Source organism: Alternaria novae-zelandiae (genome assembly GCF_023758075.1).
Source record: "Alternaria novae-zelandiae strain BMP 2774 chromosome Unknown scaffold_22, whole genome shotgun sequence".
In the NCBI taxonomy this organism is placed as follows: Eukaryota; Fungi; Ascomycota; class Dothideomycetes; order Pleosporales; family Pleosporaceae; genus Alternaria; species Alternaria novae-zelandiae.
The window spans coordinates 553013-579599 of record NW_026056982.1 but is presented as its reverse complement, the minus strand read 5'-3'; the positions used below and the strand labels follow the sequence as shown (position 1 = coordinate 579599).

At 54.2% G+C, this 26587-nt stretch overlaps 12 protein-coding genes across 12 annotated transcripts; 7 read left to right on the top strand and 5 right to left on the bottom strand.

Moving 5' to 3' along the window:
• Nucleotides 1–1001: 1001 nt before the first annotated feature.
• On the top strand, nt 1002–1415 carry J4E88_009145 (uncharacterized protein; the record flags this gene model as incomplete). The annotated part of the gene is made up of 2 exons (XM_049402750.1): nt 1002–1007; nt 1149–1415. 2 exons carry the CDS (start codon nt 1002–1004, stop codon nt 1413–1415), a joined length of 273 nt encoding a protein of 90 aa, XP_049251605.1.
• Nucleotides 1416–1984: 569 nt separating this feature from the next.
• J4E88_009144 (uncharacterized protein) lies at nt 1985–5751 on the bottom strand (the record flags this gene model as incomplete). Its single annotated transcript, XM_049402749.1, has 5 exons — nt 1985–2521; nt 2572–5294; nt 5398–5427; nt 5475–5623; nt 5675–5751. 5 exons carry the CDS (start codon nt 5749–5751, stop codon nt 1985–1987), a joined length of 3516 nt encoding a protein of 1171 aa, XP_049251604.1.
• Nucleotides 5752–7168: 1417 nt separating this feature from the next.
• J4E88_009143 (uncharacterized protein) lies at nt 7169–8092 on the top strand (the record flags this gene model as incomplete). The annotated part of the gene is made up of 1 exon (XM_049402748.1): nt 7169–8092. One exon carries the CDS (start codon nt 7169–7171, stop codon nt 8090–8092), a length of 924 nt encoding a protein of 307 aa, XP_049251603.1.
• Nucleotides 8093–9160: 1068 nt separating this feature from the next.
• Nucleotides 9161–10071, top strand: J4E88_009142 (uncharacterized protein; the record flags this gene model as incomplete). Its single annotated transcript, XM_049402747.1, has 3 exons — nt 9161–9484; nt 9537–9920; nt 9973–10071. 3 exons carry the CDS (start codon nt 9161–9163, stop codon nt 10069–10071), a joined length of 807 nt encoding a protein of 268 aa, XP_049251602.1.
• A 502-nt stretch (nt 10072–10573) lies between these two features.
• On the top strand, nt 10574–11978 carry J4E88_009141 (uncharacterized protein; the record flags this gene model as incomplete). Its single annotated transcript, XM_049402746.1, has 2 exons — nt 10574–10858; nt 10911–11978. 2 exons carry the CDS (start codon nt 10574–10576, stop codon nt 11976–11978), a joined length of 1353 nt encoding a protein of 450 aa, XP_049251601.1.
• A 277-nt stretch (nt 11979–12255) lies between these two features.
• Nucleotides 12256–12961, bottom strand: NAA30 (N-alpha-acetyltransferase 30; the record flags this gene model as incomplete). Its single annotated transcript, XM_049402745.1, has 2 exons — nt 12256–12669; nt 12731–12961. 2 exons carry the CDS (start codon nt 12959–12961, stop codon nt 12256–12258), a joined length of 645 nt encoding a protein of 214 aa, XP_049251600.1.
• Nucleotides 12962–13167: 206 nt separating this feature from the next.
• Nucleotides 13168–15265, top strand: J4E88_009139 (uncharacterized protein; the record flags this gene model as incomplete). The annotated part of the gene is made up of 3 exons (XM_049402744.1): nt 13168–13524; nt 13616–15026; nt 15117–15265. The coding sequence occupies 3 exons, from the start codon at nt 13168–13170 to the stop codon at nt 15263–15265; spliced, it is 1917 nt and encodes a 638-aa protein (XP_049251599.1).
• A 466-nt stretch (nt 15266–15731) lies between these two features.
• On the bottom strand, nt 15732–18001 carry J4E88_009138 (uncharacterized protein; the record flags this gene model as incomplete). The annotated part of the gene is made up of 3 exons (XM_049402743.1): nt 15732–15989; nt 16045–17925; nt 17993–18001. 3 exons carry the CDS (start codon nt 17999–18001, stop codon nt 15732–15734), a joined length of 2148 nt encoding a protein of 715 aa, XP_049251598.1.
• A 99-nt stretch (nt 18002–18100) lies between these two features.
• Nucleotides 18101–19597, bottom strand: J4E88_009137 (uncharacterized protein; the record flags this gene model as incomplete). The annotated part of the gene is made up of 2 exons (XM_049402742.1): nt 18101–19111; nt 19166–19597. The coding sequence occupies 2 exons, from the start codon at nt 19595–19597 to the stop codon at nt 18101–18103; spliced, it is 1443 nt and encodes a 480-aa protein (XP_049251597.1).
• Nucleotides 19598–19761: 164 nt separating this feature from the next.
• On the top strand, nt 19762–21144 carry J4E88_009136 (uncharacterized protein; the record flags this gene model as incomplete). The annotated part of the gene is made up of 1 exon (XM_049402741.1): nt 19762–21144. One exon carries the CDS (start codon nt 19762–19764, stop codon nt 21142–21144), a length of 1383 nt encoding a protein of 460 aa, XP_049251596.1.
• A 256-nt stretch (nt 21145–21400) lies between these two features.
• On the bottom strand, nt 21401–22561 carry J4E88_009135 (uncharacterized protein; the record flags this gene model as incomplete). Its single annotated transcript, XM_049402740.1, has 1 exon — nt 21401–22561. One exon carries the CDS (start codon nt 22559–22561, stop codon nt 21401–21403), a length of 1161 nt encoding a protein of 386 aa, XP_049251595.1.
• A 779-nt stretch (nt 22562–23340) lies between these two features.
• J4E88_009134 (uncharacterized protein) lies at nt 23341–25137 on the top strand (the record flags this gene model as incomplete). The annotated part of the gene is made up of 3 exons (XM_049402739.1): nt 23341–23974; nt 24050–24086; nt 24141–25137. The coding sequence occupies 3 exons, from the start codon at nt 23341–23343 to the stop codon at nt 25135–25137; spliced, it is 1668 nt and encodes a 555-aa protein (XP_049251594.1).
• Between the last annotated feature and the right edge of the window lie 1450 nt (nt 25138–26587).

The window sequence follows — 26587 nt, the reverse complement described above, 5'->3', positions numbered from 1 at the left end:
CACATCGTAATCGTCACCAACTTGGCCCTCTCGTCTCCGCTTTACCCGTTTAAAGCCTAGAATTCGGGCCCCAAGCCATACTCCGGGCAGCGTTCTTGGCTGAATTGTGGCTGAGCACCAACGCCCAAAGACACATCATGTCCGTGTTGAGCGGATATCGTCATAAGCAGTCAGCCAGAACCCTGTTCTTCCTGCGGATTCGTTCCATCCCATCTCCGTCGCATCTTTCTGAACTTCTATTATTTCCAGCATTTGAAACCATCGTCGCATATCGCTATAACACACAGATTTGAATACCCATCATGGTAGACCTTGAGATCGCGCATCCCCACCATGTTCCCTATCGTACGAGACAGTACTACGGGCCAGATTATGGCGACAGGTACGTTTTCATTCCATGCGCTCATCATCGTCATCCTCCATCTCTCCTTGTCCATCATTCGCTGCAAAGTGGCTGTGCGACACACTTTAGCTGTGCAGCGGCGCAGTTAGTCCATGAATTTTCTGGGGAAAAGGCACGCTTGGTGGATCAACGGATCGGCTTGGTCCCGGCTTCGCGTTGGTGCAGACGGGTGTTTGCGACAGACGACGTCACAACGTCACTGCGCCCAGCCTGGCGCCCGCATCACTCGGCATCTGCGTACTGCTAGAATGGCCTGCCTTGCGTGTGGCCCTTGCCACGGAGTTTCTTGGTCATAATACGCTGCTTTCGTTCTTCTCTTACTTTTGTTCTTCAACCACTCGAACCCACTACGCCTCTCAACACTCCACTTTTTGCGCTTTTGTACCAAGGACACTTGCGCATCGCGTTACTGTCAATTGATCGAGAGATATTGGAGACGCGACACACAAACACACGAACATCGCTTCTAACACGCCATGGCTAGGACGTGCTATAGCAACAGCCGGGGCTACTACCGCTGCAACTCAGCATGGAATAACTGGGTTCGCTGGGTCGTCCTCGTAGTCGTCGTCTTGGGCTTCCTACTCCTCTTCGTACTATGCTCGTAAGTCCCCCGTTCATCCTTCCCCCAACCAACCCTCCCTTCCCTTCTCCAATCGCCATCCCCAACCCCCATCCACCCAACACACCACTAACACCCCACAGCTGCCTAACCGCCCGCCGCCGCCGCAAAGCCGGCCGACAGCCCTTCTACGGCACAGGCTGGGCCGCGCGCCCAGGCAACAACAACGCATACGGCCAAAACACCACCGCACCCTACTACAACAACCAACACAACCCCGCGCCGCCTTACTCCGCCGCTACCAATAACAACAACGGAGGTTACTACGGCGGCGGAGGCGCAAACCAGGGCTACTACGGTCAGCAAAACGGCGTCGAGCTGCAGAGTCCGCAGCCAACATATGGAGGCGGGTATGCGCCGCCACCAGGCCCGCCGCCGACAAAGGGTTAAGCGTTGTACGGTAGATGATGAGAAGGCCCCTCGGAGATTGAGATGGGGTTGGATGGCGTTACGGAGATTGTGAGAATTGGCCTGCGTTACGATATGTGATGAACGAGCGAGGAAGGGACAGGACGGTTTCCTTTGCTGTTGAACACGCTTGATACCTCTTTTACGCTTTAATGCTATTATTTATCTTCGGTGTAAATGCGGAAGATGTAATCTACTATTATACGTTTCACCAAAACAGCATACAGCATAACCTGCTTATAAGACCTGTTTCGTGCGCATGTCTTGCTCGTTATGAAACACACGGTTGGACAATTCAGCTGGCCCAACACGACACTTCATCATCAATTATTGATCGCGTGCGTTCAAGTATAAAAGCTGCATGTATTCCATCCATTCATGTTACTCTTGGTCTCCCATTTTCAATACTCTGCGTAGTCCCGTCAACTAATTCACAGGCAACACCAGACCTTCGTAAAAAGAGCATATGAACACGCTAAGCATACACCTTTTCAAACGATTCCTGCAATGCTACCTATTCTCCAGGCCCTGATCTCTCACTCCCAACCAATCTAACCCACCAACCTCAAACCACTGGCCGGCGCACCGATCTGTGTGATGCCGTCGATCCTGCACACAGTGCCCTTGTATCTGGCGTGGTACTTGGCACCGCTGTATGGGCTGGTAACCGAAGGCATGCCGCTGTAGATAGGTGTGAAGCTAGCAGCGCAAATGTCAAAGTCGGCGAATTGATCAAAGTCGATTTCGATGACGTCGCTGGGGTTTCTCTCGGCGACCGTCTTGACGCGGTTAGCTTGCTCCTTCATCTTGGCGTTGCCGGTGCGGTCGAGCAAAGCGTTTGCAAAGTTCAGCGCCGTGTTGAGCTGCTTGTTCTTGTGGGCAAACATCATGGCTGCTGAGAGAGGGATCGAGTTGTGGGGACCCTCGAGGTCGGGGACGGTGAAGTAGGCAGAGAGTTCGAGGGCGCGCTTCTTGTCCGCGTCGGAGAGGGCGGAGATGTCGGTAGCGCCGTTGAGCAGTTTGCGGCGCTCCAATTCGATGGACATGGCAAGGATGTATTGCGTGGCCGTGTTGATCGCCTTCTTAGCCTACATCAATGTTAGTATGCGTTGGTTAGATGAATGTCTCTGAAACTTACATCAGAAAACTCAGCTTGGGATGAGACGACGTTGACCATGATGAGCTGCAATAGGCTCTTGAGGACTGCGACACCCTCCTCCAATTTGTTCTTTTGCAAGAACTGCTTGCCAGCGGTCAAGTCTGCCGATAATGACGACTCCAGATCGCGTGGGATGATGGGCAGGATCTTGCGAGAATCGGTCTCGTCCACTGTTCTCCGTACGTAGTTGACCAGCGAAGGCATATTTGGTGTCGCTGGCAAGTATGTTCGCGTGGCTTGGTAGATCTCTTGGAAGCGCTCTTCGAGAGGAGCGAAGTTGACAGCACCAACCTGTCGGTTCAGTAACTGCATGGCAGTGTCGAATGATCCAGCAGCGATGTGGTCCGCCGCCAAAGGCGAGTTGCGTGCCCAGAAATCAGCCTCGCTGCTTCCTGCACCAGCATCAGCACCCTCAACTTCAACGAAGTCGTCGTCTGCCTCCACATCGCCATCATCACCCATGTCCCAGCCACCGATATCGTCGTCCTCGCCACCAAGTTCAGCAGCCGCACGGGTAGGCTCGGCGTCGCCCATAAGATCCTCATCGCCAAAGCCGTTTGCTGTTGGCTCTTCGGGTCCAACGCCTTCGACTTCGCCTTGGAGGGCCTTCTCAAATACAGTCGAAGAAGCTGCGTGCGTTGGCCAGTTGGCTTTGTGAGTTGGCACGATAGGCTTAGCAGGCGCCGAAGGAGCACCTATTGAGGGAAGGTTAATCTGCTCCTCCGAGACACCGGCAGCTTCCAGTATTGACTGTGCCTGTTCGTCGAGACCTTGTGCCTTGGCAGTGGCATACGCGAGGGGGTATAGATCGAGCTCCTGGAACATCTCTATCCGGTTTTGTACGTCTCCCAGATAGAGCGCGTTCTGGAATCGTGCCGTCATGTCACCGCGGTGCTCCGCGATCTTAGCCATGCGCTTCAGCTTGTCCTGGTCTCCGGTAGTGAGGTACAGGAAGGATAGCTTGTCGAAGTTGCGCAGCTTCTGGTAGGTCATCTCTACGGTTTGGTGGTTGCCGTGTGCGAGAGCTTCGGTGCTTAGCCGTTGCCAGAGCTTTGGTCGGTCAAGCTGCTTAGCCATCTCAACAGCAACCTCCAGGTTGCCGCATTCGATAGCGAGCTCGAACCGTGTCTGAGGATCCTGCACGAATTGGAGAGCAATCTCGGGATAGCCCTTCTTCTGGAGGTAGGAGATGATGCTCTGTCCAACAAGACTTGAAGTCTTGATGATGTTAAGCATCTCGTCGTAGTTGCGCTTGACAAGGGCGAGCTTGAATCGATATTCAGTGGGGTCGATTTGGAGAATCTTGGGCTTCGCAGCACGGTCCAGGCAGTATACGTTGCGACCCTTGACTCTTACAAGGTATACTGTTTGCTCCAATGTGCGTACTATACCATTGTCGCCGTTCATTAGACTGTACTTGATGTGGTTCAGCGTGGAATACAGAAGGACACCCGTGTCATCGAAGATTGCACTCTTGATCCGGATAGTCTCGTGCAGAGTGCTGACTTGCTCCAGGTTCTTGTTTGCAATGGTGACATTGTGTTTGCTCAGCAATGCGACGTGGAGTCCGTCAGATGACCAAACGACGTACTTGACGCCGTTAACAGAGAGCTCAGCAAGGTTCTTCTTGGCCTGGATGTCGTAGAGAACAACGGAAGTAGGGGTGATCAAGAGCAAGTTGCCAGTGCCGCCAAAGTAGATGTCTGTGGTTCCGTGCGGGGGCTTAATAGTCTTAGTAGTGGAGTTACTGAGATCCTTGATGTCGATCTGCTGGTTAGACTGGTTGAAGACCGCAAATCGATTCCTAGCCACGAATACAGCGGAGCTACCAGATCCGCGCTTGGTGTCGGTCGGTTCTACCGCTCCTGAAGCGTCGCGCGGAAGGCTGATCAGCTCATACGTTCCGCTGTCGGCTGGAGATGTGACCAAGATCGAGCGTTCGGCAGGGTTGTAGGACAGTGTTCGTGGAGGTACCCAGGCGCTTCCCAGCTTCTTGAGAGACAGCATCGATGGGGATTCGATGTTCTTCTGGAAGTCGTAAGACCGTACGTGCTTCTCCTTCGTTATGTAGAAGAGGTTGTTCTGGTAGACGGCGGACGCGGGCCGCTCGCGTTCCAGCTTGAATACCATGACACCGTTGTCGTGACCGGCAGCGAACAAGTTGATCTCAGGATGGGCTGCGATGACCCAGAAACGGTCGTTTTCCCGCTTGAAGGACTGAACCGATGTACGCCTGTTGAGATCCCATACGCGAATCGTCTTGTCCTCTCCAACGGACAGAATCAAATCCTGGTGTGGGTGGAACAGACACGCAGACGCGTTCTGGAAGTGTCCTCGGCAGGTATCAACCTCCCATGCCTTGGTTTCTGACATCCTCCACAGCTTGACGAGGCGATCATCACCAGCGGAGACGATCAACGGGAGCGTTGGGTGGAATGCGACCCAGTTCACACCTCGGTCGTGACCTTCAAGAACGAACTTGACAACCGCGTCCGTGTTGCCGAACATATCCGCCTGATTCTGGTTCGCGCGTGCCATCTGATCCTCGAATGACATAGCTTGTGGTGCCGAGTGCTTCTTCCTGAGCCCAGAAATATCCCAAACGCGAACCGACTGATCGAGGGAGGCGGAAACGATGAGGTCTTCCTTCGGGTGGAATTGCGCGCACATGGTGTAATGGTTGTGACCGGTCATAGTACATACTTCGGAGGGTTAGGTGTGTCTTTGCGAGGGATGCGAGGGACTTACTCAGTGAACCTATAAACGTTAGTTGCGTACCAAAGAGCAATTGAGGATGTCACTTACGGTTCTGCCAATTCCATATACGAATAGTCTCTGATTCGTGTTAGCCATTGCACATCCAACTCATAGCATGCGCTTACGGTCGTCGGAACTACTCAATATCCATGGCAGCTCGTGGTGGAAGAAGACGGTCCGGACATAGTCCAAATGGCCGTTCAATGTGAAGAGACATCGCCGAGTCTGGTATGACCAGACCTTGATCTTGTAGTCGTCGCCACCAGACACGAATCTGTGCAGTCTCAGTATGTTGCTGGCCCTCCCAAGGTGTCGGGATGCTCACAATGGCTGGGTCTTGTGGAAGTCAACGCCGCGGACCGGCCCGTCGTGTTCTTCGAAGCGATCTATAAGAGTACCCATGCGGTAGTCCCATAGTTGGATGGTCGACGAGTGTAGCGACACCAGGATCCATGGCCTGGGAGCGGTCAGCGGGGAAGGGAGCCGCGTGGTAAAGGTATGAGCTACCTCTTGGGGTGAAAGGCAATGCCTTTAGCACGCGAAGACTTGGACTCAAACTGCCCGGAATTAGCTAGCTACACGGTCGCACAGATGAGAGCTGCTTGCCTTGGTCAACATCGAGGGAGAGGAGGCCATGGCGGAATTGGGGACGAAGCCGCAGCTTCACTGTCGTCTAGAGTGGCCTCAATGCAAGAGACAGCAGGCGCGAAGGGATACGGGTATAAGGTAAGAAGAAAGAAACACGGTGTTGACTATTATCTTTGGTATTGCTGCCTGCGTGAGCTGCTCTTGCTAATGTTCGATATGCCACGCAACATTCGGATTAACCGCCTAACCGTCCTGGTCTCTAGCGCGCTTTCCCCACCAAGGTCACGTGAGATCTGCCAGACATCGCCTCAACTCCGTCTGAAGCGCCCGGGGCCTGTTTCAATTTCAAGCGAACCTCGAGTTCCCACACTAGTTGCCGTAAGGCAGAGCCTCACTTCCTGACGCTGCCTCATCTCAATTTCGCCGCCGCTGCGTGGCTCGGCTCCCCTGGTCTGGCGTCCTGCAACGATGCCCCGCAGAACTCACCAATGCGACTCCGTGTGCCAGCTGGCATCGTAGTGCCAACCCTACCTACCCGCCCTGTGCAGGACAATTTTGCTCGCTGACCTCATTGGGCATCCATCCTGTCTGACGCAAGGTAGATTGCCCGAGTCTCTGTTGCGACTAATCGTTCGTAAACACGCAGCATCGGAGTCATGGAGGAAACCGATGCAGCGCATGCAAAGGGCAGCAATGCTGCAGACCCGCTCCGTGGCCGGCCAGCTCATCGCTGAAACGCAGGTGATAATTGGCGACAGCCCGCACACATTTCTGTCTCTGCAGGGAATTCATACCTCCTCCAGTACTCTTCTTCCCCTTTAACGTTCCCATTCGATCACCACAGACGCATCGCATCCGAGCTGACCTGCACTTTGTGGCTGTTACCGATCTGCGAGCTACGCTACCTGCATTGCTGCCTATAGTACTCCAATTCTACCTGCACGATAAGCCAAGGCGTTGCAGGGTTCGACTTGTCAAAACTCTCCACCTCTCCGCTCGAGCTCGCCGCTCAGATATCCCAGTAAAACACTCCCGGGCCACCTCCAGAATGATACAGTCGACGCAACTCCTCTTCCGTATTTCAAAGATTAGACACGCCTGTCGGACTTTGATCCCTTAAGAAGTCAGCACAAATACCTGAGAACATCATCGATACGTACGCGATCGCAATTGGCTGCAAGCAAGCCTGACGCAACTTTCCCCGTCAAATCACCACGACACCCTCCTGGCCATGGCAACACACCACGAATTGCCAGCCGCTGCGCTCAACGGCCATCCGCAATCACCACCCATGACGCCTACTCCTCATACCATTAGTCGCTTCCCGCCACCAAAATTCCAAACCTCTCCAATACATCGGCGCGTAAGCAACTTCATCCAGACACCTCCCCTGGAGTACATTGAACCGATCGGACACGACCATCACTTCAGCTTCACACGCCCGCAATCGTGCCCGGCATCTTCGCGTCTGTCGTCAGAGTCCGACAGAGCTTATCCGGCAACAACGTTGGAGGGATCCGAATACGAGACCGACTCTGAGGAGGATTGCGAATCGGATCAAGAAAGTGAACAAGAAGAGGAGATACCGATGCGTCGGGTAGAGAAAGCCCAATTCGTACTCGAAGAACTGGATAGCGATCCAGGCTACGACTGTGACGTAGAGGTAGTGCGACCAGACCATTGCGAAGATGCAAGGAGCGAACGGAGCGGCACAAAGGCAGCGATATTCGCCAGAATGAACGAGCTACAGCTCGAAGAAGACACTTCAGAAGACGAGGAAAGGGAGCGGATCTACCTGAAGAAGAAGAAACGATGGAGCGCAGGCATCTTCAAGCGCAGCCACAGCCAGAGCGTGGAAGGAGACAGCAGTTACTCCGACGATGACCCTCTCGATGACAGGGACCAGAACGCTCGCCGACTGCGCCGCCGCGTCCGAGGGCCTAGAAGAGGCTCGCTTATCTTCGAAGACCGTGGCTTCTCGAACACGAATAACATTGCGGAGGTTGAGGAGCCTGACGAAGGCAGGGTGCTACACTCCAAGGGACCGCCATCCATCCCTAGTGATGACGCCTTTACTCTAGACGAACTTCCGTTCTGGGGAGGGCACAACATGATGGACATGGAATTTGAGTCTGACCAGGTGTCAGAATTATGATTGATGAATCTTAGAGGCCACTACCATGACCTTACGGCTGTTTTCTTAGCTCATTGCGTTCACGAGCGACACGCTTGCTGTCGATTGTTGGATTTAGCGTAGCGTACTATTTTCTGAATGCATCTGTTTTTACCTGCACATTGCTCAGCACCTGCCAGACTGTAAGACATGGTCTAGATGCGAGTTTGAAATCCACCAGCGTCTAAGGCTCTAAGCTCTGGCTTTGTTGCAGTTTGTTCTTAGAGACGCGTTGGTCTCGCGAGTCAGTGCGGGCTAAACTTAGCCATCCTTAGGTAAACAGAAGGCCCACCTGCCCAGGCGTCAACGGCGGAAGCTGACGGCCATTCGCACGCGACCAAATCCACGCACGCCAACTATCAGGCAACACGCATTCACGAAGGACGCGGATAGTCGCACTTCCGCTGTTCTGCGCCGAGTCGAATGACCTCAGTCACATCACGCAGCTCATCTCGCGCGAGACTACCCCAAGGCTAGCCTCACTATAGACGTTTACCGGTAGTTTGCACACGCATCATCAACCCTCCGCACGGTCAACTTTTCTAGCCGTTTCAGCTTCATCAGCGCAAGCGTCAAGAAGTAATTTCCATCCTTTGTCCCATCTATTTCGTGCAAGCGACGCCGTGACGCCGAAATACACCGCCCCCACAAGATCCACGCCCCATCAGCGCTCCCGCTGTAAGGCTGACGGACCGCCAGACACAGTCGCACCGACTAGGGATGCCAGCCAATGATTATTCTTGACCCGCGGATGTCTAAGCATATCGCATCCCTCGCTGAAGAAAGTACACAATTAGTCGGCAAGCGTCAACACCGTACTGTACAGCCCTCCGGAATCGTGACTTCCGTCCAGGACAGCTGATGGGTGCTGGTAAGACGGATGAGAACAATGGAGGTATAAGTAAAGCAGTGTAGAACACCCAGTTGGAGAATCATCTCCTTACACACAACCAGAAACTCATACTACCATCTCATCTTTTCCTCTTTACTTTCCATTATCTCCTTGTTTCTTTACTGTCTATCCAAGCCTTCGCTTCTTAATCAGTAATCATGTTCACCATCACCAACATCGTCGTTGCTTCGCTTGCTCTTGGTGCTGTTCAGGCACTCCCTCAGCACATCCATGCGAGACAGGACAATGCTACTTCCACTCCTGCCGCCCCAGCAGTACCTGTTTCGACGCCTGACATCTTCGACGACCTCCTCACTGCTCCTACAGCCATCAAGCGTTTCCAAAGGCTTTTGACTGTGGGAGAAGGCCCTGAAGGTCCTGAGCTCCTGAAGGGAGACGACCTCCGCAAGGCGACCGTCTTCACTTTCGACAGGAATGCGAAGCCTGCTCCTGGCGCAGAGGGTGGCGTTGCCGTTGCAGCCGTAAGTCTTTCATTCCCTCAAGCGACAAACCTTATACTAATCCCCTCACCAGAACATCGGAAACTTCCCCATCTTAACCGGTCTCGGCATCTCCACCACCGTCGGTTTCCTCGAGCCATGCGGCATCAATACCCCCCACGTCCACCCGCGCGCCACGGAGATGCTCACCCTCGTCGAAGGCGAGAAGATGGAGTTCGGTTTCGTCCTAGAAAACGCCCTCGTCGGACCCAAGCAGAACCCAGAAGTCGCAGGGTACCTCAACGCATTCGAGGCCACAGTCTTCCCTCAAGGCTCCATCCACTACCAGTTCAACAACAACTGCAAGCCAGCGACTTTTGTGGCAGCGCTCAACTCCGAGGACCCTGGTACTAGCCAGATTGCGCAGAACTTCTTTGCTCTTAACTCTGAGGTTGTTGATGCTACCCTTGGTTTCCCGGTAGGTTACATTGTTCAGAATGGTGTGGAAGTTATGCTAACGTGTTTTGAAGGGTCAAATCAACAGCAAGAACATCGACGAGTTCGGTGCTTCGCTTCCTGCCAACCTTGCCCGTGATGCTAGAGCCTGCATGGCTAAGTGTGGACAGTAAATCCACTGGGAAGTCACAACACGTTGAAAGAGAGACTCGGGGGGTTGTAATATGACGGGACGACATCTTCGAAAGCAGCATACATAGCGACGGCGCGATTTAGATTCACCGAACGATTGGTGGGCATTGGTTATTGGTTTTACTTCTTTGTGGATTTACCTTGGACTTATCTGTTATTGAGCTATACACTCCTTATGCAAGCGAATAGAAAACACTTGTTTATCAGAGCTACTGCATTTTGTCATGCGTGAGTGTTCCGGTTGGCAGCCACACATGTGGCACAGCAACTGGACCCTGGAAATGTTATTTTGGTGACTGTTCCCGGCCCCGCAACGACTCATCCAGTTGGGCGCAGGGCGCAAGACACACCAAACCACTCGCACGCTTCGACTGAGCTCGATATAAACGGCTTCAAAACGCTGTTTTTACTCAATTACTTTCCTACCGGTCTCAATCCAATTGGCACACCAGCTGCCCCTCATACCCCACCAAGGCCGACACAATGGCAGACCCCGCGGCAATCCAACAGGAGATCGCGGACATTGAGAAGAGAATCGAAGAAGCGCAGACACAACTCAAGGATGCAAAGTCAAGATTACAAAAAGCCCAGGCGGCTTCCTTCGTCAACCCCGGCGCGAACATGTCCGAGGAAGAGAAGATGGCGCTCATCAAGGTCAACCTGGCCGAGGTCTTGAATCCAGAGATCATGGACGAGGCGCTGAAGAAGCAAGGACACTTGAAGGTTTACTGGGGCACTGCGACAACAGGACGGCCACATTGCGGTTACGTATGTTGACATGGCGAGATACGGTCGCGTGCACTGCTAACGATGTATCTAGTTCGTACCTATCCTCAAACTCGCGCAATTCCTCGCTGCAGGGTGCCACGTCAAGATCCTGCTCGCAGACATCCACGGCTTCCTCGACAACCTAAAAGCGCCCATCGAGCTCGTCAAGTTCCGCGCAGAATACTACCGCTACACCATCACCGCATTGCTCAAGGCCGTCAAGGTGCCAATCGACAAGCTAGAGTTCGTACTGGGATCGAGCTATGAGTTGAACTCGGACTACACCATGGACCTGCTGAGACTAGCGAGTATAACAAGCGAGGCAGCAGCGAAGAAGGCCGGCGCGGAAGTCGTCAAGCAAACCGAGAACGCGCCCTTGAGCGGCCTCATCTACCCACTGATGCAAGCTCTCGATGAGCAGTACCTCGACGTAGATGTCCAATTCGGAGGCGTAGACCAACGCAAGATCTTCGCGCTCGCAAAAGATGTACTCCCTAAGATCGGCTACAAGGAGCGCGCCCACTTGATGAACCCCATGGTTCCCGGTCTGCAAGGAGGAAAGATGAGCTCGTCCGACCCAGACTCCAAGATCGACGTCCTAGACGACGCAGACGTCGTAAAGCGCAAGCTCAAGAAAGCGCACGCGGCGCCCAAGATCGTCGAAGAAAACGGCGTCCTCAGCTTCGTCGAATACGTGCTCCTGCCCGCCAGCCACCTCAACTACGGTGAGCCCAAATTCGTCGTAAAGCGTCGCGACGCCGAACCCCTTACCTACACCGATATCAAGAAGATGCAAGAAGACTACGCAGCCGACATTCTCACACCCCAGGATCTCAAGCCCGCAGTTACGGAGGCGCTCAACGCGCTTCTTGAGCCCGTGCAGAAGGAGTTCCAGGGTAACCAGGAGTGGAAGGATATCGAGCAGAAGGCTTACCCGCCGCCGCCAGTGGTCAAGAAGGAGAAGAAGGTTAAGAATAAGGGGACTTTCCACCCGAAGCAGAGGAATGTGGAGGCCAAGCCTGATGGGCATGTTGAGGGTGAGGATAAGGATAAGGTTGATGTTGGGACTGAGGGTGGGGAGAAGGCTATTGAGGGGCTGAGTTTGGAGGAGAAGAAGTAGATGAGTCGGATAGATGTTTCGTGATACCGTGTAGATGAGCATACTAGTTACGTCCGTCGTTGCATATGCCTACAACACTCTGTTTAGTAGTGTCTGTGAGGATTACATGCTCTGGCTGGTACAAATATCTCGTCCTCCATAGAGCCTAGAGAGGGCTACCGTGGTATTCCACATCCGTCTTCCTGTTCCTCCAAAGCCGCCAGTGCAACTAAAGGCTGCCGACTTCGTACCTTTCCCCCTCTGGATGAATATTTGTTGAAGCAGCTCCATCCCTCTTTCAAGAGTACAACTCCGCCTCGTCCCTCCTCATCTCCATCCCCCCGGCCCCCTCCCCATGCATCCCATGCTCGGGCCTCTTCAACGCAGTCCCCTCCTTCAAATACAAAATCAACCTAAACGCCGCATTCCCATTCAAATAATACCGATGCAGCCTCTTACTCCGTATAAACCCCAGCCGCTCATACAGTTTCAAACTGGCTGTATTCGACACCTCAGTCTCGAGGACGATCTCGTCGGCGTCGCGCGCAGTCATGGCGTCGATGGCGAGGCGAACGAGTTGCGTGGCTATGCCGCGGCCGCGGTATTCTTCTTGCGTGGCGAGCATGGCGATGTAGCCGCGGTAGGTGCCGCTGCGGTGGGGTTCGAGTTTGCAGGTTATTACGCCGATGAGGGTGTTTGTGGGGGAGAGGGCCTGTGGAGGGATGAGGGTTAGACACTGTAAGGTGGTTTGGGGAAGGGGGAGAGCGAAGTACCATGTAGCATAAATCACCCCATTGGTATAAGAAGTACCGGTATACATATATACTGTATGGCTCGGATAGGTCTTTGGAGATTAATTGACGGATGGCGGGGAGGTATTGCTCTTCTTGCGAGGGTTCGTATTGGACATATTGGAGGTCGTCAGGTTCCTTCAGCTGTTTGGTCGAGGGTGCCGCCGTCGCCGTCGCATCAACTGTGACGTCGCCATCTTCATTGCCGGCCATGGCGCGTAGGAAGGAGAGCGATGCGCGTATGCTCAGCCCCTCATAGCGGCCGGCTTGGCCCGCCGTGTCAGGAACGTGCTTTCTCATGCATCCTTGTGCCGATCATTCCGTCACATGCCGAGGTGACGATAACCAAAAACAATCTCGTGGCAGTCGCCCACGCTTTCCCGTACAACCCCGCGGGTACAACTTCCAACGCTTCGTTCATGTCTTTCTTGAGACGCCGCTTCGGCGGTGGCGGCGGCGGCGGCGACGACAGCGAGATTTCGACGCCCGAACTGTCCCGCGAACCTTCTCCCGGACCGGATGGGAAGTTCAAACGGCCTGCCAACTTGCGCCTGATTACCGCGGAGCAGCTGCAGACGCTCAAGAAGAGGGGGCAGCATAAGAAACGGAGGAATTTTTGGGTGTTTGGTCTGGGAGGCATATTCGGGTTGTTGCTGGCGGGCTTCTTTGCGAGCAGTAATGACATGATTGATTTGAGTAGTCTGGAGGGCGTCAACTTGGAGAGCATCATGGAGGCGCTGCCAGACAACTTTGTGAAGAGCGCGCAGCAGATGCAGGTACGCGCGACCTTTGTTTTCTACAGAAGAGGACTGAATGGGAGACCCTGCGCATCGAGTGGAATCGAGGCTGACTGCCCCAACTCAGTAGAAATCAGAAAAAGACGCCGTAAACTACGATTCCTTCGCCGTCGGGCTCCACGCGCAGAAACAAGGCATCAAAGCCAAACACCCCGTTATCATGATCCCCGGTGTCATCTCCACGGGTCTTGAATCCTGGGGCACAGAAGAAGGGTCGAGACAATACTTTCGCAAGAGATTGTGGGGGTCATGGACGATGATGCGCGCGCTCGTCCTCGATAAGGCGCAGTGGAAACGACACATTATGCTCGATAAAGACAGCGGTCTTGATCCACCCGGCGTGAAGCTGCGAGCAGCGCAAGGTTTCGATGCGGCCGATTTCTTCATAACAGGCTACTGGATATGGAATAAGATTCTGGAGAACCTCGCTACCATCGGGTATGATCCAGGCAATGCCTTCACTGCAGCCTACGACTGGCGCATGTCGTACATGAACTACGAGATACGGGACCAGTATTTCACCCGTCTAAAGTCGCACATCGAAGTTGCCGTGCGCGTGTCGGACAGGAAAGTCGTTCTTCTCTCGCATTCCATGGGTTCACAGGTCCTGTACTACTTCCTGCACTGGGTCGAAGCAGAAGGTTACGGCAACGGCGGACCAAACTGGGTCGACGAATACATCGACAGCTGGATCAACATCAGCGGCTGCATGCTCGGTGCCCTAAAAGACATGCCCGCCGTCCTCTCCGGCGAAATGAAAGACACAGCCCAACTCAACGCCTTCGCCGTCTACGGCCTCGAGCGCTTCCTCTCCCGCTACGAACGCGCAGAAATCTTCCGCGCAATGCCCGGTCTCTCCTCCATGCTCCCCCTCGGCGGCAACGCCGTCTGGGGCGACGAGACCGGCGCTCCGGACGACTTACCAGGGCAAAACGTAACTTTTGGCCCCTTTATCCGTTTCCGAAACGCAAACAGCACCATGACGCAGAAGAACATCACTGTAGATGACAGCCTCCCCTTCTTGTTCCGCAACACAGAACCCTGGTTCAAGAAAATGATTCAAACCTCCTACTCCCACGGCGTAGCCCACACGACCAAACACGTCGAGGATAACCAGTTCCTGCCCGCTAAATGGGTTAATCCACTAGAAACCCGTCTTCCCTTGGCTCCAAACCTGAAGATCTACTGTTTCTACGGTGTAGGCAAGGATACGGAACGTGCGTATTATTATCGCAGTGACGATGATCCGTTAAGCGGGTTGAATGTTACTCTGGACACGATGTTTACACAGGCTGAGGGGAACGTGGACCATGGGGTTGTTATGGGTGAGGGAGATGGCACGGTGAATTTGTTGAGTTCGGGGTACATGTGTACGAAAGGGTGGAAGATGAAGAGGTATAATCCCGCCGGTGTGAAAGTGACGACGTTTGAGATGAAACATGAACCTGATCGGTTTAGTCCGAGGGGGGGTCCTAATACTGGTATGTCTTCTTCTTCTATCTCCTTCTCTCCTTTTGTTGTCTGCGCGAACGACGGGTTTTGAGCAAGTGCTGACAATTATCGTGAAATAGCGGATCACGTGGACATCCTCGGTAGAATGTCACTTAACGATCTTATTCTGCAGGTGGCGGGTGGACGGGGCGAGTTGATCAACGATACTATTCATTCCAATATCAGGGAGTACGCCGAGAAGGTTAAGATTTACGAGGAAGAAGACTGAGGCGGTTGAATTTGGTCCGGGGATCATGTATATGAACTAGCGATGACAGCGATGATAATTACGTTGCAAGAAGATGGTGAGGGATGGATGGGTAGGGGCTCCGGCTCAGATCACTTGGTTGATTGATCGATAGCTGGAGACTACGGAAATGATACCATAGACTACTGTTTACCCACTCGCTATACTCTTTACTTTTTAGCGATGCCTTCCCACCCATGAGACTAGATTGGACAAGTGTGTTTTCTTTTATGGCAAGGTAAGAGACGGTGGTGTGCTTAAAGCTAATGTTATTGCTGTGAGGATACTTGGCCTGGTGAATCTGTGTTGGGAGTTTGTTCTCCTTCTCCTTCGTCGTCCACGTCTGCAGTAATGAAGCGATAATGATGGTATTCCTCCTCAACTTCCTCCTCAACTTCCTCCTCAACTTCCTCCTTCACTACCCCACTCTCCTCTCCTCAGACCCAGACTAAAAGTCCGCCTTCCCACCCATAACCTTCGCCGCATTAACCGCACTCATCTTGTTCGCCCAGCCCTGCGCCGGTACAATCTTCCTCACCGTCCTCACCTCATCAGACGCATAACCCGGAATACGGATATTGTAGTTGCGCTCAAGTATAACTTGGATATCGCGGATGTCGAGCTGGGGCGAGTCGCGCAGCTTGCTAAGCTTGCACGCGTTGCTGATGACATTGTCGACAAAGTCGTCGGCGAGTTGCAGGACCGCCTGTGGAGTGGGTTAGATATAGTTGGTTTTGGTGGATCGGGAGAGGGGGACTTACCTCTTCGACTTCTGGTGTTAGGGCTTCTTCTGATCCACCTGTTACCTGCCTCACGAGCTCATCTAGCTTCCGCTTGCTAAGTACCCGATCGCCTTCGCCTTCGAGTTGGAATGGTGGTGGACGCGGGATGACGGGTTGGCCCATGGGTCCTGGCGCGCCATTGGTAGGACCACTCATAGTAGGCCGGGATTGGCCCATGTGGACGGCTTGGGGGGAAGTCACGTTGAGATGGCGAGGGATAGGCATCTTGGGGTTGTTGAGCTGCTCGCGCTCGCGACTGCCAAAGTTGCCGCCTTGTCCGCCTTGCTGCATGGGTGTGTTTGTGCGTTGCGGGTCGGTGTAGGAGCGGTTCGCGGCGCTGACGGCGGCGCTGTGGGAGAGAGGAATTGGTGGGCCGGGCGCGTTCGAGGCGGCGGATTGAGGATGTGGTGAGTTGCTCTGCTGGTGCGCGTTCGCTTGCATGGGGTTGATCTGAGGTCGCTGTTGTTGTTGCTGGTGGAAGTTCTGTTGCTGTTGTCCTTGCGCAAATTGCGGCATCTGGCCTGGAGGCATCGTCTGTGAGTGAGGCCCTGGTGGAGGTCGAGCTTGCTGCTGTCCTTGCTGCATTTGTTGCTGCTGCTGCGGAAGTGAAGGCGGCATCTGCTGGTTGTGTTGTTGATTATGCTGCTGTTGCGGCGGACCCTGCTGGTGGTTTCCCTGGTTTTGTTGCATGTTGAACTGGGGTTGTGGTTGGGGTTGAGTTTGCGATTGTTGTTGGGGTTGGGGTTGTGGTTGTAGTGTCTGTCCGCCCTCAATCTTGATTTGCGGCTCCTCTTTCACTTGGGGCTGCGCGGGCATGTTAGGTTGTGAAGGCTGGCGCTGAGGCGCTTGGGGCTGTTGTTGCGGCGGTTGCTGCTGCTGTTGCTGCTGTGGGGGCGATTGCGCTGTGTTCTGGCCCTGAGGTTGCGCCTGAGCCTGGCCTTGGGCATTCCCCTCGCGCTCGTCCTTCCATTGCTTCTGCATGGCACGGAACTTGTCAATCTGGGCCTTGATCTTAGCAGACTCCTTCTCGATGTTGGCCTTCATCATGAGCTGTTCCTGGGGTAGTTCCTGCCCATTGTTCTGCCTTTCGGTAAGCTGATGAACAAGCCGCCGTCTCTGCTCGTTAAAGGAAGCTTGTTTGGCAAGCATGTTAAGATAACCAGATCGGTACTCCTTGATTTTGGTCTCGTACTCGGGTGTGCCTGGCGCCGGTCCATTCGTGGGTCCCTGCATGGGGAACTCGTGGACATGCTTGACGATAGCAGGATCGACCTGGCCGCGTCCTGGGTTCTGGCCTTGGTTGGGCTGTTGTCCTTGGTTCTGCTGGTTGGGTTGCGCGCCGGCACCACCAGCTCCTCCATTGGGACCCTGGCCTCCTTCCTGCTTGACCGCATTGGGGTTCTGCTGGCCGGCTGCACTCGACTGTCCAGCTTGTGCTTGGTTCTGATTTCCCTGTTGCTGCTGTGCCTTCATCTTTGCGCGATACTGGCGTTCGCGCGCGATGAACTTTTGCGACCAGTCCGTCAGCTTCTGACGCGCCGTGGTATTCTCCTGGCTGCCCGGCGGGTTGTTGTTGAAGATGTTCCACGAGCTCTGCATGATCAAGCGGTACTTCTGCTTCTCGTCTTCGGGAAGACATTGTAGCTTGAGGATGTCATCGGGGCGTAGCAGCTGCTGGCCTTGCTGCTGGCCGCCGCTGGCCTGCTGTGGCTGGGATTCGCTCATCGCGAGGACTGCGGACTTCGGAGCCGCGCGTTGGGGGGTCGAGTCGTATGCGAGGTTTGATGCGGGAAGAGGTCTTGGTGTTGTCGCGTAGTTGCTGTGATTAAAAGATGAGTGGCAGAGATGGATTCTTGGTGTCTGAAGTTTGATAGTGGGAGTGGTGAGGTTTGGAGTGATGGTCCACGCATGGGGCCAAGCACCCGACAACGACCATGTCGCGCGTTTGTACGACCGCACGTGCACGCGTCGGTCCTCACTAACACATACGTGCATCAGCCAAGCAACTTCTCTATTATCTTGCATCTAACTAATGCTACCGCTCAGATGCAAACGGTATCTCACTACTCTGAGAATCAACCTTCGAAACTTCCCCTTTTGCGAGCGCCCGCTCTCTGGTATTCCGGACTTCCCACTCGAATTCCTTGAGTGCCCTGATCTCGCTACCAACAAACAACAACCCCATCAATCCGTCGATGACACCAACACTAAATCCCAATGTACTCAACAACATTAGTATGAAGGCAACGTAGTTCTTGGGTGACCACCAGACACCTATTAGGCAGCCAACGGAGAATGAGAGCTGGTAGAAGAAGTGACCTATGCGCAGCTTGCGCTGTATCCTTTCTCGGACCTGGTACTTGAGTATGGTTGCCATGATCTCGTCATAGACCTCGATGGGCAAATATTTCTCAGGCAGTGCCCATGGGGATAGCCGTATGGCTGACGGATCAGTAGAAGTCCTCGTCAGTGTCGCTTCGACGGAGAAATGATCGCTCAAGGAGCAGTGTAGCGTAGGATGACGCATCGCCATGCCTACGTTAGCTTCCTTGAGCTCCCACTCAGCTGTCTCCTCCTTGGTCTCTGGGTGGTGGTATCGCCCGCTGCTGAAGAAGACGTAGTCAAGTCGCTTCGCATTGGGGTCTGGAACGGCAGGATCTATTTGCACGTTCTCACCCTTATTGAGACGTCTCTGTTGTCCTTTGTTCCACCGCCAGGAGTTCAGCTCACTGTCGCACGTTGCTCCATTGACAGTCATGTTGAACTGCGCAGATGGCATTGGTACGCCGCGAACCTGCTCGACCTTGTCTTTCGCTGCGCCGATAGAGGACTCAGGGTGTAGGATGCGCCATACGTCCCGGACAGGCGAATGCGTCTCTATGATACGGTGCGCGAGGGATAAGGGGATCATGTTGAAGTCGCCCATGCCGATGACGAGATGTCCGCGTTCAGCGGCTGCGCGCATGAGTTTTGTGATCTCCCACGCTTGGGCTGTTCGGTGGCAGATGTAAGAGTCGTGTGGTTCGCGTTCGTACGGGGCGTGAAGCTACTCAAGTCAGTATACCTAGGTATGTACCTTGCGGTGGAAAGAGCGACTAACATGCGTGCAAAACACCTCTGCGATATCTCTCTTCGACGGCCCCATCTGGATCCTCGCACATGCGACTCCCTTACCCACGAACCAATCGCCGCGATAGAAAGCAGCAGGCCGTCCGTTCAGAGGGTACCGCACCATGTTGCTCTCGAGGATGGGCCATCGTGACAGGATGACTAGACCACCACCGAAGATGCCGCTGTGGTAGAACTTACCAAAAGGCAGTATGTGTTGTGTCTTCTCCCTTATGGCATTGTAGTCCTGCTGCGTCCAGCACTCCTGGAGTCCAACAATGTCTGGCTGTGGACTGGCGGCGGCGATCTGGTTTCCGATTTCGGTCAGGCGCTCGTTGCGCAGCTTGGAGATGAACTTGAGGCCCCAGCAATTGAGCGACAGGATGCGTATGCTCGAGGGTGGTGGGCCGAGTTGTGAATCCATTGTGTAGGTGGACGCGAGTTGGACGGACGGGTATGATGCAACCCAGGAAATGTACCTGAGATGCTGCAGGGATGCTGGGGACCGCCTGCACGCTAACTTTCCATTGCCGATCAGTCGCGTTCCGCATTTCACTGGGCAACATCGAGCCAACTACCACATTGAAAATGGACAACACACGGTCAACCTCACCCAAAAGACGGCGCGAAGACGAAGACGGCTACGATGACGAACGACCACGCAAACGTTCTGCCTCCCACGAACCGCCCAATGCCTCCCCCAGCTACAGGATAGCGGAAAGACCCGCGCGCCGATACAGCAGGGGCGACAGCGACGACGAACAACGCGAATACCGAGACCGACGGCCCTCCTACTCGCGCTCGCAATCACGGTCACGCCGCTCCAGCACCTCCTCATCCTCGCACCAGCGCCGCACATCACCCTCAAAGCCCACCACTCTGAACTATGCGCCCACGCTCATCCTACGCGGCCACAAGAAAGCCATATCATGCGTCAAGTTCTCGCCCGACGGCCGCTACATCGCCTCTGCCTCAGCCGACTGCACAATCAAGATCTGGGATGCCCACACCGGCGCCCTCGAGCACACGCTCGAAGGCCACCTCGCAGGTATAAGCACGATATGCTGGTCCCTCGACTCCAAGATCCTCGCCTCGGGGTCCGACGACAAAAGTATAAGGCTCTGGGACACGACCACGGGACTCGCCCACCCCACGCCTTTCATCGGCCACCACAACTACGTCTACAGCATAGCCTTCAGCCCCAAAGGCAACATGCTCGTCTCAGGCTCCTACGACGAAGCAGTCTACCTGTGGGACGTCCGCGCCGCCCGTGTCATGCGGTCTCTCCCCGCGCACTCCGACCCCGTTGGCGGCGTCGACTTTGTTCGCGACGGTACGCTCATAGTCTCGTGTTCTCACGACGGCCTGATTCGTGTCTGGGACACGGCAACAGGCCAGTGCCTCCGCACCCTCGTCCACGAAGACAACGCCCCCGTTTCCTCTGTCATTTTCTCGCCAAACGGCAAATACATCCTCGCGTGGACCCTGGATTCCTGCATCCGCCTGTGGAACTACATTGAAGGAAAAGGGAAATGCGTGAAAACGTATCAAGGACATGTGAATAAACAGTACTCGCTTTCTGGTGCATTTGGCACGTACACAGGGAAGGAAGAGGGTGTCGAATACGCGTTCGTTGCGTCTGGCGACGAAGAAGGGCAGGTGGTGTTGTGGGATGTTAGTAGCAAGAATGTGTTGCAGAGGTTGGAGGGACATGGCGATGCGGTGTTGAGTGTGCATACGCATCCGACTGAGAAGCTGATTGTGAGTGCGGGGTTGGATCGCACGATTAGGCTTTGGAGACCGAAGGAGGGGGTCGTGGGGAATGTAAATGGAGAGATAGCAAACGGGGAAAAGGTCAATGGGGATGGGCATGCTGAAGGTATCAATGGCGTGGACGGAGATGGGATTCAGCAGGAAACAAATGGGTTTGATCCCGATGTCCTGCCGCCGAACCCTTTTGCTGAGGGCTGAGAGGGCAGGGTTTGGTGAGATATGGTAACAGACAAGAAAAGGAGCGTTGAATAGGATGTGGCGTAATTCAGATACCCCAAGTAACTAGCAAGTGAAAGCTAGCACGTATCTTTCCCCATCTTATACTGCGTAAATCGTCATACATCAAAACGCCAGTATAGCCACGCTTTTTGGTATACCCCAAACGCCTCCCATGCAGCAAAGTCTCGAAACGCCAGGAAATGCAGACCTCCTTCTTCTCTTCAGCTTTGCCAAATCAACTGAAATGGATACCTTCTTGATTGAAGGCGTACAACAGTTTCAAGAAATCCCCCTCATCACACAACCGCGCCCGCTTATCCGCCAACTGCGTCTCATCTTCAAGCACCTTCCTCACTTTCTCCCTGACCAATTCACTCAACCTGCCCTTCCTCTTCCTATTCACGCCGTTCACCCGCTTCTTACTCTCCGCCTGGAGCTGTTTAAAGAAATCAGGGAGTTCATCGTCCGGGTCGTCCGGGTCGGAGAAGCCTTTGAATTCGTCATCGAGGTCCATGTCCGCGTCCGCTTCTGCATCTTCAGTAACTTCTGAGGGGTCCACGGGTGAGTCGTCGACGGGGATATCATTCTGCGTACACCACAACCGGTAATTGCCCCCTAGCAACTCCAACACCGCTGCCGTACCCAGGAAACTAGCCCGTAGCGTCCTGTTCTTCCTCACAAAGCAGATGCGTAACAGGCCATCCCACTCCTCATACGCAATCTGCGGCCGCGGATTCTTCGGCTCGATACGCACGACGTTGCTCTCGACCTGCGGTGGAGGGTTGAAGTTGTTGCGGCCTACTTTCATTACGTGGCTGACTTTACTCCACATTTGCACGTTGACGGAGAGGCGGGAGTAGAGTTTCTCGCCGGGCCGCGCGAAGAGGCGCATGGCGAATTCGCGCTGGAACATGAGGATGCAGCACCGAGGGGGGTGGGCGAGGGCGAGCAGTTTGAAGACCAAGGGCGAGGAAATTTGGTAGGGAGTGTTGCTTATGCAGACGTCGAAGCGCGGGAGTTCGGCCTTTATCACATCGCCCAGCCGTATTGTCAAACGCTTTTCCTCAGGGCTGCCTTGGACTCGTTTTGTCAATTCAGCGGCCATTCGGGGGTCCATTTCTACGGCTGTTACTTGTTTGGCGGCTTTCAGTATCAGGACTGTCAAGTTTCCTGTTCCCGGACCCACTTCGAGAACGTGGTCGGATTGCTTCAAGTGTGCTTTTTGGACGATGGCGGTTGCGACGCCGGGGTTTTTCAGGATATGCTGGCCGAGGTCTTTGTCCATCTTGAAGATTGAGTGTGCGGCGGAGGCTTTTGCGGAGGTGGCGCCCGGGCGGGCGTAGGGGGAGGCATCTTTGTCGGCGCCTTTGCTGCGCTTTTGCTTTGCTTTCGGCATGGTGGGTGGTTGCTGGGGAGGTTTGATGCGGTTGAGTAGGGTTTTCGTTGACGGAGAGAGATCGCGCGAGATCTGAGTAGTGCTGCGACGAGCTTGAGCGGGTAAGCTTGGCGGTTGTGGGTACTGGCCGAACTTGCGATCGGTTGGCGTGGGCTGTTGGATCTGGCGACGATAATTTTTGGTGTTGCAGATCGGATTTACCGCGGGGTTAAGACATGTGAGCGCGCGACTAGCGTGGTCGCGACTTTGCCCTGATCCATGACGTTGATGCGACTTTCAACGCATTCTCGCAGTCCTTGAGCAAACCCTACCATTCTCGTATGCGAAATAGTATCGCGAACCCAGCATCAAGCCTTGTGTTTTCATCGCGTTGTCACTCTTTCAAAGTCGCCACACACAGTCGTTCCCTCCTGAAATACCCATCCTTGCCGACGCGCTCTTTCCTCAGCAACCCCAGCAATTGCAGTCACTATCAGCATCGCAATTACACTCACTTCATACCACGTGCCCCTAATTGCCGTGCTGTACACTTGCAAACGCGCTCCCTATCGCGGCCTGTATCGAATCTCCAGTCACCTCGACATGCTATCAGGAGTAGCACCCTAATCGCGCTCTCTCACCTTTACCTCGATCGCTCCCGCCCGTTTGCCGTCTACAAAAGTAGCTTTTCAGCCTTCGACCTCCATCGCTCCTACACCTCACTCCTTAGTACCACAGGAGCGTCAGAAGGCCTAGGAACCTCTTTGATAGACACTCATAGACCTTTGGCTACAAGAATCATGGCCAGGAAGATCTCTAACGCGCCCTCAGACTCGTCCCTTTCACCTGCTCCTGACAACCTCATGTCAGCCACCGAAGCCGCTACCGTCACCCAACCAGTAGCGAACGGCAAGAAGCGGAAGGCCGAGGCAACACCCCGTACAAGGAGGACCAGAGCACAACAAATCGACGTCGAAGATGCTGTTGATGCCGTCGATGAGTCGCCTCGACCCAAGCGTCGCGCTACCAAGAAGATGAAGGTCACAGAAGAGGTGGAAGATGAAGTCATGGCACAAGAGAGCGGTGATGGCGAGGGCAAGTCTAAGAAAGCCGGTTTGAGACGTAACAAGAAGACCGCTACTACGAAGAAGGCCGTAGCGGAGGACGACTCGATTGAAGCCGAAGTCGATCAAGAGATAGAGGTTGACGCAGATGGAGATGACAAGATCGCGACCAAGACCTCTATCAAGAAGACTACACGAGGCAAGAAGAGCAAGGCCAAGAACGAAGACAGCGACCATGAAGACAAGCCCAAACCCAAGCCCAAGCCTAGGGCAAAGGGCAAGGGCGGTACTGCAAAGATACTGCCTCCACTTGCCGACCGCACCAAAGACTCAAAGCATCTGATTGGCGCCCATGTCAGCTCCGCCGGAGGTTAGTCCATATCACACTCTCATCTCCCATTCGCGAAGACCACTGGCTAACATGGACTCGAAAACAATCGTTTAGGCGTACACAACTCCATCATCAACCTTGTATATATCGGGTATGTTTTGCATCTTCCACACCCACCATTTTAAGCCATCGCTAACATCCACAGTGCCAACGCCTTCGCTCTGTTTCTGAAGAATCAGCGTAAATGGGAAACCATCGAGATGGATCCAGAACATGCTGCACTTTTCATTCAGGGCTGCAAGGACCATGGTATCAACGCTGCGGAGTGCTGTCTACCCCACGGTTCCTACCTAGTCAACCTTGCTCACCCCGATCCCGCTCGCAAGAAGCAGGCCTACGACTCTTTCTTCAACGACTTGACACGCTGCCATGCGCTTGGCATCCGTTACTACAACTTTCATCCTGGAAATGCCAATGCCACCACTCGCGAGGAGGGAATTCGCATCATTGCCGAGAACCTCAACCGAGCACATGCAGATCCGGCGACTGGTAGCGTTGTCACTGTACTTGAGACAATGGCAACTCTCGGCAACACCATCGGAGGAACATTCGCTGACATTGCCGCCATCATCAACCTCATCAAGGACAAGAGCCGTGTCGGTGTTTGCCTAGACACCTGCCACGTCTTCGCCGCCGGCTACGATCTCCGTTCCCCTGAAGCCTACGCCACAACCATGGACAAGTTCGACCAGGAGATCGGGCTAGAATACCTCAAAGCCTTCCACGTCAACGACAGCAAGGCCCCCCTATCCAGCTTCCGCGACCTCCACGCCCGCATCGGCACCGGCTATCTCGGCCTCCAAGCCTTCCACAACCTCATGAACGACGAGCGCTTCCACGGTCTCCCCATGGTCCTCGAGACCCCCGTCGACAGCGTTGACGCCAACGGCAAGAAGGTCGAAGACAAGGGTATCTGGGCGCGCGAGATCAAGATGCTCGAGAGCCTCGTCGGCATGGACAACACCTCCGATGAGTTCAAGCAGTTGGAAGCAAAGCTTCTAGCCGAAGGCACTGCTGAACGCGAACGCGTCGGTGATCAAGTTCAGCGCAAGGCCATCAAGGACGCGAAGCCTAAGAAGAAGCGCGCTACTAAGAAGAAGGTGGAGAGTGAGGATGAGGACGAGGAGGACATGGAGGAATGAGAAACAGCCACTTGAGTACGTCGGGTAGCGCCATCAGAAGGGATGGGTGGCGCACGAACTGTTTTATCCTCGAGATGACTGTTCCGGCTCTGGTGTTATCCCTTTGGTTGGTCTGGCAGAAGATGGAAGATGGGTATGGGGATGATGAGAGTGGGAAAAGTGGGTTGAAATGCGTTGATTTGACTGGATTTTGGCTTCGGCCTTTTTATCTCCTATGCGATACCCCATTTCATTGCATGGAAGGCATTTTCATCAGGGGGCATGCTGGGTATATACCACACGGAATCACAAGACACATATCATGAACGGTCAATAGTTCTGACAAGACGTACGTAACTGCACTGCAAGCTGCTGAGGCATCACTTGGCTCCGTAGATGCGCATCGGCACGCCTTACTTTGACGGTTACGGTGTACCCTGAGGTCTGACTACCTAGTTGGGTCACCGAGATGCCGAGGGCGGGTGCCGAGAGTTTGTGTGTGCCGATTTCTCGCGTAGGGCGCAGTGGATACTAGAGCTTACTTTGCTGGCGTTTCGTATGGCTAGTGAGGTCGATGACTGATAAGGTAAGAGGGATGGCCAAGCTTGCTTGTAGTCGAGGCTCGTGGGGTTTGTGGACTTCGATTTGTTCGGAGGGATCTCGGGAAATTGTGGGGTTTGTGGTCAGTGTATGGGAGTGAGGCTTCACATCTTTCAAGTCAAGGCAAGACGCGCGGATGGTTGAGTAGTAATCGCTTGGAGGGCTACCTACTACTGCATATTAGAGAAGATGCTTGGATGGACGGTGAAGCAGCCAGACCGGCATCACTTGCAGTCGACACTGCATGTAGTAAAGTAACATGAAGTAGGAACGGTAAGCATACCGAAAGCCACAGTCTCAGTTCACTGGCCAGATATGAGAAACATTGACGCTTCTTCGAGTGTTCGAGGCTTCTGGCGTGGGAGGGGTCTGTTTCGGTTCTAGCGGCTTGGCATTCCCTATCGCTCTTGCAGTCCAGTCTGCCTTTCCATCCTACTCTACACACGACGCATACGCGGTCTGACGACATGTGTAACACACTCGGCGGGCACGATTGAGACCACTCAGAGCAGACTCACAATACAACTGTCTGCGGCGCGTCCCAAATTCATATAAAGTCTGACCAATCATCTCCACCTTCCATCCCATCTAGCCTGATCAGGTTCCATGTCGCGAACACGTGGGGTGACGAGCGTCTTCTTCAGCCATCAGTCCACCGCCAGATCAGGGTGCCGAACAATAACCCCTGTGGACCTAAGCCTCGCCTGCAGCCACGGTATGGAACTCCCCCGAGACGCCTAACGGAGGCAGGCAGTTTGCATACATCATACACAGCATCGTTCGGCAGCCATATGGCCACCGACGTGCGTTGACAGCAAAGGTCTCAGCTCAAGCTTCTCAAAATCCTGTTGATTTCTACGTCTTATCTTTG